The 17,697-nt window shown below is 37.2% G+C and overlaps 2 protein-coding genes and 1 pseudogene across 2 annotated transcripts; all 3 read left to right on the top strand.

Annotated features, from left to right (window-relative positions):
• Nucleotides 1-3,738: 3,738 nt before the first annotated feature.
• On the top strand, nt 3,739-5,282 carry LOC143560906 (molybdate transporter 2 pseudogene; annotated as a pseudogene).
• Nucleotides 5,283-9,572: 4,290 nt separating this feature from the next.
• LOC143560886 (uncharacterized) lies at nt 9,573-11,790 on the top strand. The gene is made up of 3 exons (XM_077049081.1): nt 9,573-9,669; nt 9,854-9,958; nt 11,325-11,790. Exons 1-3 carry the CDS (start codon nt 9,621-9,623, stop codon nt 11,588-11,590), a joined length of 420 nt encoding a protein of 139 aa, XP_076905196.1. The 5' UTR covers nt 9,573-9,620; the 3' UTR covers nt 11,591-11,790.
• Nucleotides 11,791-12,984: 1,194 nt separating this feature from the next.
• On the top strand, nt 12,985-16,127 carry LOC143560905 (pentatricopeptide repeat-containing protein At1g15510, chloroplastic-like). The gene has a single exon (XM_077049096.1). The coding sequence runs from the start codon at nt 13,126-13,128 to the stop codon at nt 15,754-15,756; it is 2,631 nt and encodes an 876-aa protein (XP_076905211.1). The 5' UTR covers nt 12,985-13,125; the 3' UTR covers nt 15,757-16,127.
• The last annotated feature ends 1,570 nt before the right edge of the window (nt 16,128-17,697 follow it).

Below are 17,697 nucleotides of genomic sequence, written 5' to 3'. Positions count from 1 at the left end.
GAAAAACCACCGTTCTTAGCGCGCTGCGAGAAGAACTACAATTCTTAGCGCGCTGCGAGAAGAATTCGTCTCGCGTAACGCAGGAACAGCCGGTCATCACACAGGCTTCCTTGTAAGGAGTCTGGCGCGTGGAGCTGCGCAGACATCCTTAGGCGGGAAGAACCAAAGGACAAGCAAAGAGTTAAGAGAAAAAGGGGTTCAAGGCTTAAGGGTTAAGCAGAGGGGCGGGATGGCGACAAGAGAGAAAAAGAGGCGGGACGGCGACAAGAGAGAAGAAGAGGCGGGACGGAAATTATTATTATTAGTAAGTAATATAAAAATATATATATATATATATAATTTATTAAATGTTAAACTTACAAAGATTAATAATCAAAATTTAAATCATAAAAAGAATCGGATCGAAAACGGGTACCTGGGTCGGGTCGGATTGGGCAGTTGTCACAGTCATCCACAATCAAATCCCAATTCTTCCATACGTCTTGGTTGCGGTTATGGTTGACTACCGTAACAACCCTTGGGTCCTCCGTAACAGGAACGGGGGCAACAAAAACACTCTTCTTAGCCTTGTTGTTAGTTTTTTTGATGGGTGCCATAATAATATTTAGTTGGATGGTCGGGTAAAGGAACGGGTTTGCTAAAGGAGTAGTATTGTAGTTTGTTTTTGAGTTTGGTGGTGAAACAAGTAATGGAAACAACTTATATATAGGTTTGGCCCAAAAACCGGTTCCAACGGCTATATTACCGTTGGAACCGGTTCCAACGGATCTATTGTCTTAAAAACCGGTTCCAACGGCTATATTACCGTTGGAACCGGTTCCAACGGCTAATTGGTGTCTAAAAAAACCGGTTCCAACGGCTATATTACCGTTGGAACCGGTTCCAACGGCTAGTTTGACTTTTGTTTGACCCTTCAAAAAAACCCGTCGGAACCGGTTATTCCGGGTACGAACCAAACCGGTTCCAATTAAGAACCGGGTAGGAACCGGTTTGGAACCGGTACTGACATATAAATATGAGAACCGGGTACGATTTTCGGGTACAAAAATACCCAAACCGGGTATTGTTCCAACCGGGTTGGAACTGGAACCGGTTCCGGTTCGGTTCCACCAGTTAGGTTCCGGAACCGGTTTTTTTGTGCATGGACTTGCCTTGTTGGGGGCTAAACGTTTGTGACAAACTTCATCCAAACCACATAAGGGGTAAAAGGTGAGGCCCTACTCTCACAACACACACACATTTTTAGTCCTGTTTACCCTATTTTTCTTTTTTATTTTTATATTATATAGAAAATATGGTTACAGAGATTCCAATGTGAATGCTCTTGGATGTAAAACATATATGGGTTGAAATTGCGTTGATGTGTAATTTCATTATAATGTAAAGTTCGTAGGGCGAATACAAATAGAACCAATGTACTTTTTGTTTGTTCTTTGTTTTCCATAAAAGTCAAGAATTATTTGCACAATAAACTATGTACGTGTTAATTTTTAAACATAATCGTAAAAAATGCAAATTTCGAAACACAACTCTCGGTGAGCCATGATGTCGATGCCAATCACCAATTCCCACTATAAAGCGGCACATTGCCTTGGCTGGCTGGTTCAAAAAAAGTTTTTTTTTTCTACTGAGACTAAGTTAGGAAATTCCGATACAATTAATTCAGTATCAAAATTACAAACCTCAAATATACCTTTCCATTATTTGTAACGACCTTGACATCGACACTTTTTATTCTTATTGGCTGATTGATATATTCCTTCCGTCCCATTGGAGAACACATAATTTAAAGACCGGCATCATCTAGGTTAATCTTTTGCTAACCGGCCCTTCCCCTTCAGAGACCATTGCATCGGTTCTCCTGACGGTCTCAAAGGAAAACAAAGATTTTTTTCAAATATACTCACGTTAATTTTTACCCGTTATTAATGTTCTCTTGTAAACATCAGAATATTAGTTTAAATTACGTAGTGATGTAGTACACGTTATGAAAATATTGCCACAAAATATAAAGATCAGATGGAATGTCACATCCTTAGTTATATCCTTGGTTTGGACTTGGCTTGGTTAACAACTCAATTCCAATATCAGTGACCCCTAGAAAAGAATAGAGGCAACCAAACACACGGCTACCCAAGTCCCATACTCTCATAAATCCCCTGATCCCAACAGCAATCAATCCGTCTCTTGATGCATTCCAACAGCTGTTTTATGTGCATCCATCTCTTTTCTACATTTAATTTCTACTTACACCCCTTCATCTTTATACCAAAGCAAAACAAAGTAACAAACACATCAAATGTTATCAGTTTTACACTCTACTCCTTGTCAATTGTCAAATTCAAAACTAACCTCTTGTTTCATAGCATTCAAACTTTTTTTTGTAGCCTATGATAATCCAGTAATCCACAATCTATTGTTATGGCTAATAAAACATACGTTGAGTCAAAAAAAACCACTGATGTTTTATTATAAAACGATTCCGTATAACTTAAAACATACTTCACCAATTTATAAGTTATTACTAGAATAGCAAAATAAAAATAACACAATCACCTAAAAACAATATAATAGTTATCTACACAAACTCTAATAGGATAATACTTTAGAATTTTGAAGGTTTTACATTGAAACACCAAACATGCATTTTAACTTTGTTAAAAGAAACAAATCAGGCTTGGCGTCATAGAGGCCATAGGATTTTCTTTGGAGGGTTTGAGTTTATGGATTTTGTTTGGGTAGCGGCCTTGGGGGTTTTGGTTCTGTTTTTTTTTTTTTTTGTTCTTCCCTAAAGTGTTTTTCAGCTACTTGCTGAGTTTTGGTGTTTTGGTTGAAATGAAATTTTAGCTGTTCAAAAAAAAAAGATAGGAATGAACCCGAACCCGATGGGAAAACCCAAAATCTAACATAATTGGGACGGGTAAGACTCGTCCCATTAGGGTATGAGACGAGTTTGGAATTACTTTTGAAAATCTTCGCGGGTTTGGGATGGATTTGGGATTTCTATCATATCCGATAACATAGACCAATTTACCCAATTATATACCCGAATAATTCGACATAATTTTATGTTTTTGTATATTAATTATATTTATCTTAGTGTATTAACAAATATTAAATTTCTACATAAAATATAAGAGTCTTTTAAGACTTTTTAGAGTTTCCATATTACAATAATTCAATTCTCAAATCCTTCCTACCCAATTCCTACTTCGCATTCCAATATCCATCGTTAGACACTGTTAATCTACTCTTTTCTTTTAATGACTAATCTTCTTCCTATACCCTCAGTATCAACAGACGATTAATATTATTCCACACAATAGAAACCTGATGGATTTTGTGTCAAGCATGTCTGGCATGTATCTATAACAAACTAATGGGTATACCCGATACCCGATAAATACCTGACGAATTTGAGACGAGTTTTTACAATCGGGTATAGGTTTGGGATTACCTGGACCCGTCCCATACCGACTCATTGCCATCTCTACCTATAACGAGGCTAATGACACCTCAATTTTGCAAATCTAGCCTTTTGCTGTTGAACTAAAAATGATGTTAAAAAGCTGTAAACTAGAAATAAAAGTCACGGGGTTACAATTGTGATTTCTAAACTAAAGGTACTAAAACAAACACTTAACAGAATATTCCAAGGAACAAACACTTAACAGAATATTCCAAGGATCAGTTCTGCGAATCCCTTAATATTAATACATCCCCAGCAAACAAAAACTAACCGTCACCGGAAACCACCATGGACGAAGAATCATCACCCACCACCACCACACCACTCCTCACACACCACCCTAACCTTAACTGGTTTCGCCAAATCCCATCCAACGCCATCACCTCCCTCCACCTCCACAAAACCACCTTCTGGTCCGAACTCGGCGGCTCAGTCGGCGACCTCGGCACCTACATACCCATCGTCTTAGCCCTAACCCTAGTCTCCAAACTCGACCTCGGCACCACCTTAATCTTCACCGCCTTATACAACATCCTCACCGGACTCCTCTTCGGCATCCCCATGCCAGTCCAGCCCATGAAATCCATCGCCTCCGTCGCCATCTCCGAACAACCTCTCCTCACTCTCTCCCAAATCGCCGCCGCCGGTATCGGCACCGCCTCCGTCCTCCTCTTCCTCGGCGCCACCGGCCTCATGTCGTTCCTGTACCGGTTCATCCCGCTTCCGGTTGTCCGTGGCGTTCAGCTCTCACAAGGGCTTTCGTTTGCTTTCACGGCTATTAAATACGTCCGGTATGAACAGGACTTTGCCGCTAATAAACAGGGTGGTTCACGCCCGTGGGTTGGACTTGATGGGTTGATTGTTGCCATCTCAGCGATTGTGTTTTTAATAATCACAACTGGGTCTGGTGAAACTTATGAGAATAGTGAAAGGTTTGCCGGAAAACTGAAGGTTCGCCGGAGACTGAAGATATTATCGGCAATTCCCGGTGCTTTGATTGTTTTCTTGATGGGTATAATATTATGTTTTATTATTGACCCTGGGATTATTAGTAATTTGGAATTAGGGCCTTCGAAGTTTCATGTTTTGAAGATCACATGGGACGATTTCAAAACCGGGTTTCTCCGGGGATCGGTTCCGCAAATCCCGTTATCGATATTGAATTCGGTTATCGCGGTTTGTAAGTTATCCGTCGACTTGTTTCCGGACCATGAGGCGTCGGTGACTGCGGTGTCGGTTAGTGTGGGGGTGATGAATTTGGTGGGGTGTTGGTTTGGGGCGATGCCGGTGTGTCACGGGGCGGGTGGGTTAGCAGGTCAGTACCGGTTCGGTGGGAGAACCGGGGCTTCGGTTTTGTTTTTGGGAGTGGGGAAATTGGTGCTGGGGTTATTGTTTGGGAACTCGTTTGTGAGGATATTGAATCAGTTTCCGGTGGGGATTTTGGGGGCGTTGCTTTTGTTTGCGGGGGTGGAGTTAGCGATGGCGTCGAAGGATATGAATACGAAGGAAGAGTCGTTTGTGATGTTGGTGTGTGCGGCGGTTTCGCTCACTGGGTCGAGTGCGGCTTTGGGGTTTGTGTGTGGGGTGATGTTGTTTTTGTTGTTGAAGCTTAGGGAGGTCGATTGTGGTGCTGATGACGGCGATGAGTGAATGACGAAGCAATGGGTTCGATGTTTTTAGATATGGCGCTCGAGGTTGTATATTGAATGAGCTTTTAAGTTAGGCTTGAGCTCGACTCGAGTTAGTTTAATCGTGGCTTTGTTGAAAGTTTTAACTTAAGTACTTACAAGTGGATCAACTTGTTTACAGAATTGTTTATATATTTGTTATCTGATTAATATGATATATTGTTATAAATTCTTTTCATTTCATCTATTGATTGCAGTTGCAGAACTTGCAGTAGCATTTTTTTAATAAGTTTAGACATCATTTCTGAATTCTGATACATAAACAAGTTTATATTTTTTGCTTGCTTACTTAAATTCTTCAATATCTGAGTTGCTCAACTCTGCTTCCATTCTTTTTCGTACACAATCCCATTTTCTCTCTTAATGTTAAATGCTGATGAACCCAAATATGACAAACAAAATTTAAAATTAGCTAAAAAAAATTAAACATGCATACTATTAACGCGATACCTTACCCGATTCCAATCTGATACATTATAACTAAAATTAGACTTAAACCGGAAAATAATAAGCTGCAATAAAGACGGATTTACGAACCTGAAATTTATGAAGAGGCAAAATCATAACCTGCAATCAAAGAATGAAGCTGCAATTTTCAATTAAAACGATCGATAACCAACAGTAAAATTACGATTGATTCAATTCAATTTACCCAATTTGATTGGTATTTTATCACTAATTACTATTGATTCTATTCGACTTACCCAAACCCTAGTGAAGTTTAAGGCACATGATGGATAGGGAAAATGGTCTAAAAGTGAAGCAACGTCGCATTTAATCGCTTAGGGGAGAGGGCATTCAGTATCGGTTATTAGCAATCAACCTAAGAGAATAACGGTGATTAGCAATCAATTGATGGCCGGAGAATTAAAGGATTGAATGATTAAAGGGTGTCGGCGGTGAAGCATATAATTAATACAATGGCGTCTCATAGAGAGAGAATGTAGAAGATGAAAGGACGCTTATCTCTATTATAATGTAATATAGATATAGATATACATATAGATATAGATATTGGTTTACTTGAAACATGCTTGTAAACAATTTATTTATATTCCTTCACCTTGTGTATTAGAGCAGACATTAAATCATTTTTTTTCATAAAGAAATGCTAATTTCGTTTTTAGTATAAATTACATAAACTTTTAAACTAGGTAAAGGTGTAAGTTTAGAATCTCAACATGTGATGTGATTTTCAGTAAGCTGATGAGCATACTATGAATATGATACAAGATATAGAAGACGATTTTAGAATCGAATACGAGACTAAAAATAAGAATACCCGTCCCAAATTCTGATATACATGTTTAAAAGTTAACACTTAACAGTGTATAATGGTCACTTTTGGGTTGGGTCATGACTAGGCCCAAAAATTCCATAACCACTTAACCAACTATACTTTGGGGCTTTGGGCCACCGTTTTATAAATTAAACCAGGCTCAATTTGCTTGAGCCTAGAGGTGCGCAAATCGGGTTCACCTTGAAAACCCGAACCGGTTCGGAACCGGTTTTTTTCACACCGGGTAGAAAATGAAACCGGTTCCAGTCAGGAACCGGTTCGGTTCCCGACCCGAACCGATGCCCAGAAATGCAAACTTTTAGGAACCGGGTAGGTTGGAACCGGAACCGGTTTTTACGTAAAAACCGGTTCCACCGGTTTTTTTTGAAATTTAAACATTATAGCCGTTAGGAACCGGTTCCAACGGCTATATAGCCGTTTTTGACCGTTGGAACCGGTTTTTTAACTATAAATAGGTTATCTTCTTTCTATAAATAGCAAGGTTTGTTTGTGTACTTGTTAAACCACTCCCAAAACTATAAAACACACTCCAAACCACAATTAACCTTAAACCGACAACAAATGGCAACCAATGATGACGTTGTTATGGTGATCGAAACAACAAGATGCCCCGATGTTTGGGTTCATTACGATTTGTGTCTCATGACCGACACACATGAGTTGGCACGTTGCAAATATTGCTCGAAGTTTCTTAAAGCAGCGTCCAACTCGACATTACGAAAACATACGAATAAGTATTGTCGAGAGAAAAGAAGAATGGAAGCTAAAAAAACGGAAGTGGGAGAGTCGTCCGGCTCTACAACCCAAAAATAAGTATTCCCGGATTAAAACGACGGACTTTGTTTTTTATGTTTTAGTTGTTATGTTTAGTATCGTTTATGTTTTAATAATGTTTGTAATAGTTATTTTTTAGATGAATAAAATGTTCGTCGTTATTAAAAAAGTAACAAACAATTAATCATGAGTAACAAAAGTAATTATAATAAAACAAATCAAAACTAAATATTAGTTGAACAAGTTACAAATAATTTTACCAAAACAAATAATTACAACTCTTCTTCGTCTTCATTCTCGTCTTCACCCTCGTCTTCGTTATCGGAAGAAACCCCGTCCTCCGCCTCCTCATCATGAATATGACGCTCTATTGGTATTTCGTCTTCAAAGTTCGCCTTGTGTTGTACACGATCCACCGCATCCAAATGGTCCTTTAGGCAGATGCAAACCTCTAGAGACTCGGGAGTTAGCTTTGTTCTTCGCATAGATAACACCCTCCCACTAAGAGAAAAAACCGATTCGGAAGCAACCGTTGAGGCTTGTACGGCAAGCAAATCACGAGCCATGGCGGATAGAATGGGAAATTCGTTTTGTTTACCTTTCCACCAAGCCAACAAATCAATATTGCGAATTTCGTCGACCGTTGCGCCCTCAACATAGTTTGCTCCACTATATCGACCAAGTTCGCTACTTGGTGTGTTTCCTCTTTGCCTCTTAGATGCCGATTCACGAATCCCATTCATCAAGTTTATAAGTGGGTCATTGCACGGCCTACCAGTTGTTGTTTTTTTCACAAAAGACGATCTCGTGCTTGGACCATACATTTGAAAATAATGGTCATAAAGGTCTTGAAGGTTTTTGTTGAACTTGTCCTTCGCTTCCGTCGACAACTTCGGGTCAATCTCGTGCATACCTAAGTTGTCGAATATTTCCTCAATCGTTGTTTCAACCCCATTAACATTCCAATAGGGGTTTAATGCGGCGGCACAAGTAAAGACCGGCGGTATGATTTCAAAATATTTTATGAACTTTTCTTTCATCACCGCAACAATATTTTCGAAGAGTTTGTTCTTCTCCGCAAAGCTTTTAAAAACACAAGACATATAGTACAATTCTTGCAAAACCCAACAACTAGTAGGGTAATAGACTCCCGATAATTTTGTTGTTGACTTTTTGAACACATCAAGATACTCCAACAAATAACCGACTTGGACCCAAACACTTTCCGGAAACATATCGGCCTCGCGTTCTTCAACAAGATTGTTATGAAAAGCTTGTAAAGTTTGGCGTTGGGCAAAAGCACACTTTAACATATGACAAGTTGAGTTCCAACGGGTTGGAACGTCCCAATTCGGCCCGAATACTTTCTTTCAACCGACTTGCAATAGTTCTTATATTCAAGATGTCTTCTTTTACCACTTTTGAAGACATCTTGTAACATAAGTCTAAAGTATTTTAAATCATCACAAATGTGTTCATTGTCAAGACCTATTTGGACAACCAAGTTGATGATATGTGCAACACATCGGACATGAAAAAAATCCCTGAAACAAGGTGGTGAATATTTAATGATAAATTTTTCAGCCGCCTTAGTATTGTTTGAAGCGTTGTCAAACGAAATCGAAAATATTTTATTTCTCAAGTTGTAAGTCGTTATAACTTCATCAAGTAATTCAAACAATTTTTCGGCGGTATGTGGGAACGGGAAGTTTTCAAAAGCGATGGTGCGTTTCATCAATTGCCATGTCACCGGATCAACCCAATGAGCGGTGACACATATGTATGATTCGGGCAACCCGTGTGGTGCCGACCAAACATCGGTAGTTAAACTAACCATGGCTTCTAAAGAATGAAAAGACTCGATTAACTCTTTTTTAGCACACTCCCACAACCTGATACAATGACGTCTTAAGGTAGTACGACTTACATCGGTAGTTAAACTAACCATGGTTCTAGGATTGATATTTTTAGGGTCTCCGGGTTCAGTTTTTATTATTTTTCACCTCTAACCCCCACGATTACTAAACCGGCCAACTCGAAAGTGAGGAAGCAATACCTGGGTGAGAGTTTTGTATGCTCGGAAATGGAACCAGCTGATGAAATAAAAATAAAAAACCCTAGAAGACGACGGAATCAATTGGAGAACTCGACTTCTTTATCCTCTGAGGTTGCTTTTTCCCCAAACTTATTCTCTCTTTCAATTCAATGTTTCTTTTGCACTCAATTTGTAGTAGAATAGAATATCAACGACTATTAGTAGTTAACATTTTGGTCTTTTAGCTTGTAGGATTTGTTTCAATTGGAATCTAAAAACTGCTATATGACATAACATGTGTTTATGATGGTTTAGGAATCGTGGGAGGCGGAATCGGATGGACGGTGTGCGTTAATGTCTACTTACGCCACCAATCTTGCCATTGTCACCGGTTGCTATTGTGGTAAACTATTGTTTTCTCCTTTTGGTTTATTGTATACATTTGTTGTAAGAAAACTTATAGCTTGCAGATTGGTAGGTTACCGTGAATAAGCTGAATGTGATGTTGGATTGTTGGGTTTATTTTGTGAAAGTGAATGATGTAAAGATATGCAGCCTTGAGTTTCATGTGTTTTCTTTGATGGCAGGTGCTCGAGAGTTTGTAAGAGTTAGCAGGCATTCTGAGCCTGATAATCTATTTGACTCGGCAATTGCGGGATTTGGTACTGGTGCTATTCTAGGCAGATTGCAAGGTTAGTTACTAATGGTTACAAGCATCGAATAATCTTTAGTATATATAATATTGTTTTCTTTATATAAATAGCGAATGCTCATTTGTTAAGGCCACAATTAGGTGAACCCTGTAAATCTCAGTGTTTGGTTCTTTGCAATTTTTCATATTTCGCTTGAATTTTACTGCAACAATGCTAGATATCTAGGACCCATTGGTCCCTATTTTATGAACTATCTGAATTTAGTACTGTTAAACATATAAGAACCACATTAAAACAACTATACATGGTAAAATGGACAGGGCAGGTTGGGCATGGTAACGGGCTAGAATGAGTTTTGGTTAGGGCAGGTCGGGCATAGTAACGGGTTAGAATGAGTTTTGGCTAGGATGGGTTGGTTTAAAAATGGTTGTTTTGGTTCAGGTCAGGGTGCTGACAAAAGTGCGTACATGTCAAAAGAGCTGTTTTAGAAAAAAAATGGTCAATTTAAGAAAAACAAAAGATACATCCTATCTTATATATCATATAGTATCTCCGATCAATCATTGTAAAATATAATCCTGAACTAAAAGAGATGTAATAACATAAACAGCTTTTCTCACATTTCTTCTCACAGCTGCTAGCCCTTTCAACCAAATTCCACATCTCGAGTCAAAACACTCACATACACGGTTAAACACAAGCTTAAGCCTTAATTAAGCTCATGTTTTTCAGTTTATCATTAAAAACTGGTTTTTGAGCTTCTAGTTGGTTAAAAGAGATGGTTCACAATCTCGCTGATCCTGTTTGAGGTTAAGTTCTCAAACATTGAGTCGATATTGGAAAGTATGTTCTTCACATAAGTTTGTTCTGACTTGGTGCCAGATGACTCGTTGTCAACCTTTGCTGTTGTTGACTCCTTGAGAAAACTGCACCAGTTTTTTTCACCTTGTGTTTATTTTGTTGCCCTTTAAGCTTCCTAGCAGCATTTGATTATACTGGCCTTGTAGACGACATTTTTTTATATGAATTGAACCGAAAAGGGTCCAACAAGAGGTGTTTTTGGATGCATGAACTCGCATGCCTTAATTATCTTCCTCAATTTCAACATTTAAAGTGTAAACTGCAAACGTCAAATAAAAGTAACACACAAAATATTTATTTCAAGTGTAAATGAACCCTTTTTAATGATATCTTAAATATTTTTTGAAAAGTAAAAAAAAATCTTGAGACAGAAAGTGTGTGAATCAGATGAATGGAAATTATTTCATCATACATTGATATGGCTACATTCCATGAGATTGTTAAAGTATATATGTTTGCCACTAAACAATTTTTCTCACTCACTTAAACCTCGTTAAGTTTTTCAGCCAATGAAAAAATAATTGTCACCAAATATTGATATCAGGTGGTGTTCCTGGTGCGATCCGTTACTCCATTGGGATTGCCATTGTGGGAACCGGGGTCGACTATGCTGCTATCAAATTAAAACCCGTTTTCAAGGACATGTATGAGTCGGTAGTAACTACTGGTGACGACAAGAAAAAGGGCGGGTTCAAGTGGCCCGAATGGTTGCCCATTCAGGTTCTTGATGAGGAAGCTCTTGCTGCAAAGCGGGCTCGAGAGGAAGCATTGCGGGCCCGTATCCGTGATCTGACTAAAGAAGAATCATAGTTTTTGCATTGTTGTATTGTTCAATGTTTCCATTACCTACTAAAGCAAAAAAGCAGAACTTTTGGTGGTGGTTATTGATTGATAATACTCTTTTTGTTTTTATTATAGATGGTGTTTGTTTAGATAACATGCCACAGGAGAGTTTGGCTCAAAACGGATTATTTTATTCAGGTCTAAAGATATTTGATCTATCAAATATTTGTTTGCATTGTTGTATTGTTCAGTGTTTCCATTACCTACCGAAGCAAAAAGGCACAACTTTTGGTTGTTATTGATTATACTCTTTTTGTTTCCTATTTTTTTTAATTTTATCATACATGTGTTTTGTTTTAGATCACATGCCAATAGAGAGTTTGGATCAATGAATTTTTTTTGTTAAAGTTTAATGGGCCATTTGGTTCATGGAATGCGTTTCAAAAAAAAAAATCTGAATTGAAATTGGAATTTTAATGAAACCCTTAGAAAAATTAATAAGATGCTTGGTTGGTAGTATATTTATAAATGTTTGGTTGGTATATTTAATCCTTGTTTGTGACTATGTAAGACTTGAATCCTGTACTTATTTCAAACCTAGATGCTTAGAGGTTTTACCATTAGGCTACCTTAATTTAAGTTAAATAAATTTTGATTTCATATATTTATTTTTCATTGATTTTTTTGTTCTAATTTGGACTTCAAATTTGTCATGTTCTATTTTTTTTTTGTTCCACGTTTCAAATTTCATGCCATTTTTTATAGGTGTTGTTCTAGATGAACGGCATGGTTTTGATTTGGTTCTAGATGAAAAAGTATGATGGGAATCGACATTATTTTCATCACTTTCATGTTAGAATTAATATATATTATCTTTTTGGCCTTTATTTGAATTGCGTTCACTGATTTTATTCCATTTCATCACTTTTTTGTTCAAGTGGGACCATCGTATTTTGACTTATAAATTTGCTCGGTTTGTTCAGGTGAAGTTCAATGGGTTGGATGTTTTAAGAAAATGAAGCATTGTGTTAATAACGTGGTGGTATGTTGATAAAGATAAAATATTTAAAGTTTTGGAAAGAAAAGTCTTTAGTTCAACTCCTATAGACAACAAAGTTTAAGCTTGTGAATATATTATATTTGAATAAATAACCGTCTCATTTAAGCTTATGAATCTAGTCAAAATCAGTATGTGAGATTCAACTTTTAAAAGGTGTTTGGGATTCTTTATTATACATACTTCTAACTTTTTAATAAATTAGTAACTTATAAAAGTGTAACTTATTAATTTTTTCTCTCTCATCAAAAACAATTCTAAACACCTTATTACTTTTAAAAAAGTTAATAAGTTATAATTGATAAAAATAAGCCATCCTTAACACCCATTAGCTTAATCAGTATATGAAGTTTAGGCTAGACTTGTTCACTGATTTCATATCTCATTTCTATCATAATCCACTTTTTACTAAAAAAGTCATTGGGGTAGTCAACTCTATAAAGAATAACTAAATAAAGTCAAACAACCGGCAACAAAGACTCGTACACTCAGACCACCACCGCAAATGGCGGTCTGTACTAAACCTCCAACCATCACTTCACACTCACACCACTCCGACTTCACAACCTCTCTTCACCACACCCACATCTCCAAACCCACCAATTACTTCACCATCCCATCACACACCCACAAACTCTCCTTCAAAAAGACTCACCAAATATCATCATCATCCGTACAAAACACCGACACCACAGACCCCAACTCCCTCATATGCACCCTCTGTCTTCACGGCAACTTACAACAAGCCTTAACCCTCTTACACGCAGTTACTAAACTCAGAATTCACGTCGAAGAGGATACTTATGTCATGCTAATTGACCTCTGCGAGCGTAAGCGAGCAGAGCCTCAAGGGCGTCAAGTTTATGGTTTGATTAACGATTCGATTAAGGATTCGAAGACCCAGTTGAGTGTTAACCTTGGGAATGCTTTGTTGAGTATGTTTGTGAGATTGGGTAATTTGGTGGATGCATGGTACGTGTTCGGTAAAATGCCTGAGAGAAATGTCTTCACTTGGAATGTTTTAATTGGCGGGTACGCGAAAGCGGGTTACTTTGATGAGGGTTTGGGTTTGTATAACCGGATGTTGTGGGCGGGTCGAAGACCCGATGTGTATACTTTCGCGAGCGTTTTACGGACTTGTGGGGCGGTAGCGGATGTGATTAGGGGGAGAGAGGTTCATGTTCACGTGTTGCGGTTTGGGTACGGGTGTAATGTTGATGTGAATAATGCTTTGATTACTATGTATGGGAAATGTGGGAGGGTAGGTACTGCACGCGTAGTGTTTGATGAAATGCCTGAAAGGGATACGATTTCGTGGAACGCGACGATTTCGGGGTATTTTGAAAATGAGGAGTGTTTGGAAGGGTTGAAGTTGTTTGTTGACATGCTTGATTGCTTTGTGGCTCCGGATTTGATGACTGTGACTAGTGTAATATCCGCCTGTGAATTTGTTGATGATCGAAGATTAGCTAAAACTATGCACGCATATGCTATGAAACACGCGTTTGGACAAGATGTTTCTGTTAGTAGCTCGTTAATACAGTTTTACTCGAGCATTGGAGCTCTTGAAGAAGCTGAAAACATTTTTACGAGAATCAGATCGAAAGATGTCGTGTCATACACGTCTATGATTTCAAGTTATGAGAATAATGGCATGTCTGAAAAAGCTGTAGACTTTTACAAGAAAATGAAGATAGACAACATTAAACCGGATGAGATCGCTCTTGCTAGTGTTATCTCCGCATGTGCTTCTTTAAGTTATTTAGATTTGGGTATCGAGCTACACGAATATGCTAAAACGACTGGGCTTATATCCTATGTTATCGTCAGTAATGCGTTAATCAATCTTTATTCCAAATGTAAACTTATTGATAAAGCTTTGGAAGTCTTCAAACTCATCCTCAACAAGAACATCATATCTTGGACTTCAATCATTAACGGTTTTGTAACCAATAACCGAAATCTTGAGGCGATTATTATCTTTAGAACAATGAACCTTACTTTACAACCAAATTCGATCACTTTAATCACCATTCTCTCCGCATGTGCCAAAATTGGAGCTTTGCTGACCGGAAAAGAGATGCACGCATACGCGTTAAGACACGGGTTTGCGTTCGACGGATTCGTACCAAACGCGCTTTTGGACATGTATGTAAAGTGTGGGAACATGAAAACTGCGTGGAACCAGTTCAATTCGATAAATCAAGACATTGCTTCTTGGAACACAATGTTGACCGGTTTTGCACAAAGAGGACACGGTCAACTTGCCGTTGACTTTTTCACCAAAATGGTCAGATCAGATGTAGCGCCCGACCCTGACTTGGTAACCTTTATTTCTTTATTATGTGCGTGTAGTAGATCCGGTATGGTGAAACAAGGATTAGAGTATTTCAAGATTATGACAGAAAATTACGGTATTGCCCCTAACCTTAAACATTACGCGTGTGTGGTGGATTTACTCGCACGTGCAGGGAAGCTTGAAGAAGCATACACGTTTATTACCAAAATGCCTATAGAACCGGATGAAGCGATATGGGGAGCACTTTTAAACGCGTGTAGGATTTATAGAAATCTCGAGTTAGGTGAACTTGCAGCCCAGTGTTTATTTGATCTAAACGTGCTAGAAAACGTCGGGTATTATACACTTTTGTGTAATTTTTATGCTGATAATAATAAATGGGATGAAGTTGCGAAGTTGAAAAGGTCAATGCGCGAACAAGGGGTTATAGTTGACCCGGGTTGCAGTTGGGTGGAAGTTAAAGGGAACATTCATGCTTTTCTTACTGGTGATAAGAATCATCCTCAAGTGAAACAAATAAATTCAATTTTGGATGGTTTTTATGAACAAATGGAGGAAATTAATGAAGTTGATGATGATGATTCTAAAGCGGGTGTTTTGTGCGGGCATAGTGAAAGATTGGCGGTTGGATTTGGGCTTTTGAATACAGCTCCGGGTGTGCCTATACGGGTAACGAAAAATCTTTACATGTGTGAAAGGTGTCATGATTTGGTGAAGTTTATTTCTAAAGTTGTTAGGAGAGAAATTAGTGTTAGGGATACTGAGTGTTTTCATCTTTTTAAGGATGGTTTGTGCTCTTGTGGAGATTCTGGTTATAAGCCAAAAAGTTCACCATGATACAAAAGAATTCTGATATTGTAGTTGCTAATTCGTCGTGTGTTTGCTTTTTGGTTAACATGAAAACACTCACGAAACTTATCAATACACTGCTAATTAATGGGATCAGGTAAAATACAGCTTCTGCCGGGTAGATCCTTAAGGGGTTAAAGGTACAAAAGCAGTGAAAGCTGATTTGAAGGATGACATGTGAACCATGTAAAGATCTATAAATTTATGAAAGATTGTCGGTTTAACCCTCGTAAGAGCATGCATATTTCATCCAATATCAAATCATATCTGGAAGTCATCGGAGTGTAATGTTATTGACTATACAGTAGGGATGAGTTTGATGCTGGTACTGAAAGTATTGATGCCAAAAATCTTAAAGTATCCCATTATGTTCTTCACAAACTCTAGATAGTTGTCACATACGGATTTAATCATAATTTCTATAATTATGAGCGTCTCACACTTATTAAACAACCAATTTCTGATTCAAGTTTTAATCAGACCAACCACGTTTGTAATTATTTACTTGTAAATATCTGGCATAATTATGTCCTGCTTATGTGGATTTAATTGTTTTCTAGTGTGTTTTAAGTTTTTAACTATTTTCATGAGATATGCTTCACATCCAACCGTGCGATATGGTTCCTTTTTCTATAATGCATTTTAATAGTTGTTAAAAGATATTTATTCTATAATGCATTTGAATATAGTTGATGAAGATTACATTCAGATTCGACAGCAATTAGTGGAAAGTCAATGTAGGGTATGATGTTTTGAAAGCAAGTAATAAAAATATTAGGGGCTGCTTGCCAATCTAATCTTAGCATGTCTATGAAACTTAACCATTTAGGGCATATGTAATAGGCAAGAAAAAGGGGTGAGAAGGGACGAGAACACCGCCCCCATGGGCGACAAGGGCGAAGAGTTTTCATCGCTGGGTTATGTTTTGTTTTTAATATTATTATATTAGTATGTGTGTGTGAGATATATATACATATATATATATATATATTGGGCTACAACACCATTACATCCTTAAAAAAAACTCTCTTTGTTAATCGGGCGTCACATGATACAAAACATCTCATTTTGTAGCTCATCCACTACACATAGCCTTATAAACTTTATGAATCATTAAAAGATGTATTTTTTTAGTGAATTAAACATACTCTTACCTCCAACCGATTTAAAAATAGCCTCTTAAAGTCTTAATGAAGTCACTAAATACTAACAAACAACCTCTTACATTATTATCTCTGAATCGATATATTTGTTTTTATATTGATTAAAATAAAATAGCATGCATGATGGGACTTGGGCTTTGATGTAAAAGTTTTTTTTCTTTTTTATGTTTATAACGCCAAAAAAAATTATCTAAACAATATTTAATGTATTAAAAGACACTTGAGCATGAATACAAAAGAATTGCTTGGAAAAGCAGCCATGTAGCAGGTGTTAATTTAATTTAAGTAATGTTTAAGCATACGCCCGTCCTTTCGACAGAGTTTTTTCATTTTTATTTTATTTTTTATGGTATAAATAATAAATTAAGTTCTTATCTGTAGTATTTCAAGATTATTGTTATTACTTTATTTCATTTATTACTAGGTTAGTTACCCGTGTAGCACACAGGTTAAAATAAATATTTTTTTTAAATAATAACATAATGTAAAATACAAAAAAAAATGTATCACATATATAAAGATAATATTATACGGTAAAAAAGTTACACATTACGCAATTTGGAAATAAAAAGTTGTTATAAATTCATAAATCATAAATTATTTCTCTGTTATTTTCTATATCAAAATTTAGTTGAAAATGACTACTTTTTTAAATCAACTCGTGAACCAAAAGTCATTCTAATCTTAAACTGTTTTGGTATGAACAATGTTTGATACTTTAATCGGTTAAAAAACACACCCGTTTCGTATTGGTTACTTATAAAAA

This window comes from Bidens hawaiensis, unplaced genomic scaffold, assembly GCF_021521415.1.
Source record: "Bidens hawaiensis isolate Kalapana, Puna unplaced genomic scaffold, B.hawaiensis_p1.1 tig00020513_1, whole genome shotgun sequence".
NCBI lineage: Eukaryota > Viridiplantae > Streptophyta > Magnoliopsida > Asterales > Asteraceae > Bidens > Bidens hawaiensis.
Note: the sequence above shows the minus strand (reverse complement) of the source record. Positions and strands in the feature narration are given on the sequence as shown.

What these genes read in the sequence shown, in the direction of transcription:
- LOC143560886 (XM_077049081.1), top strand. Translation starts at nt 9,621, where the DNA reads ATGTCTACTTACGCCACCAATCTTGCCATTGTCACCGGTTGCTATTGT. An exon ending in TGTCACCGGTTGCTATTGTG is followed by an intron (nt 9,670 to 9,853) that starts GTAAACTATTGT and finishes CTTTGATGGCAG; the next exon opens with GTGCTCGAGAGTTTGTAAGA. An exon ending in TATTCTAGGCAGATTGCAAG is followed by an intron (nt 9,959 to 11,324) that starts GTTAGTTACTAA and finishes TATTGATATCAG; the next exon opens with GTGGTGTTCCTGGTGCGATC.
- LOC143560905 (XM_077049096.1), top strand. Translation starts at nt 13,126, where the DNA reads ATGGCGGTCTGTACTAAACCTCCAACCATCACTTCACACTCACACCAC.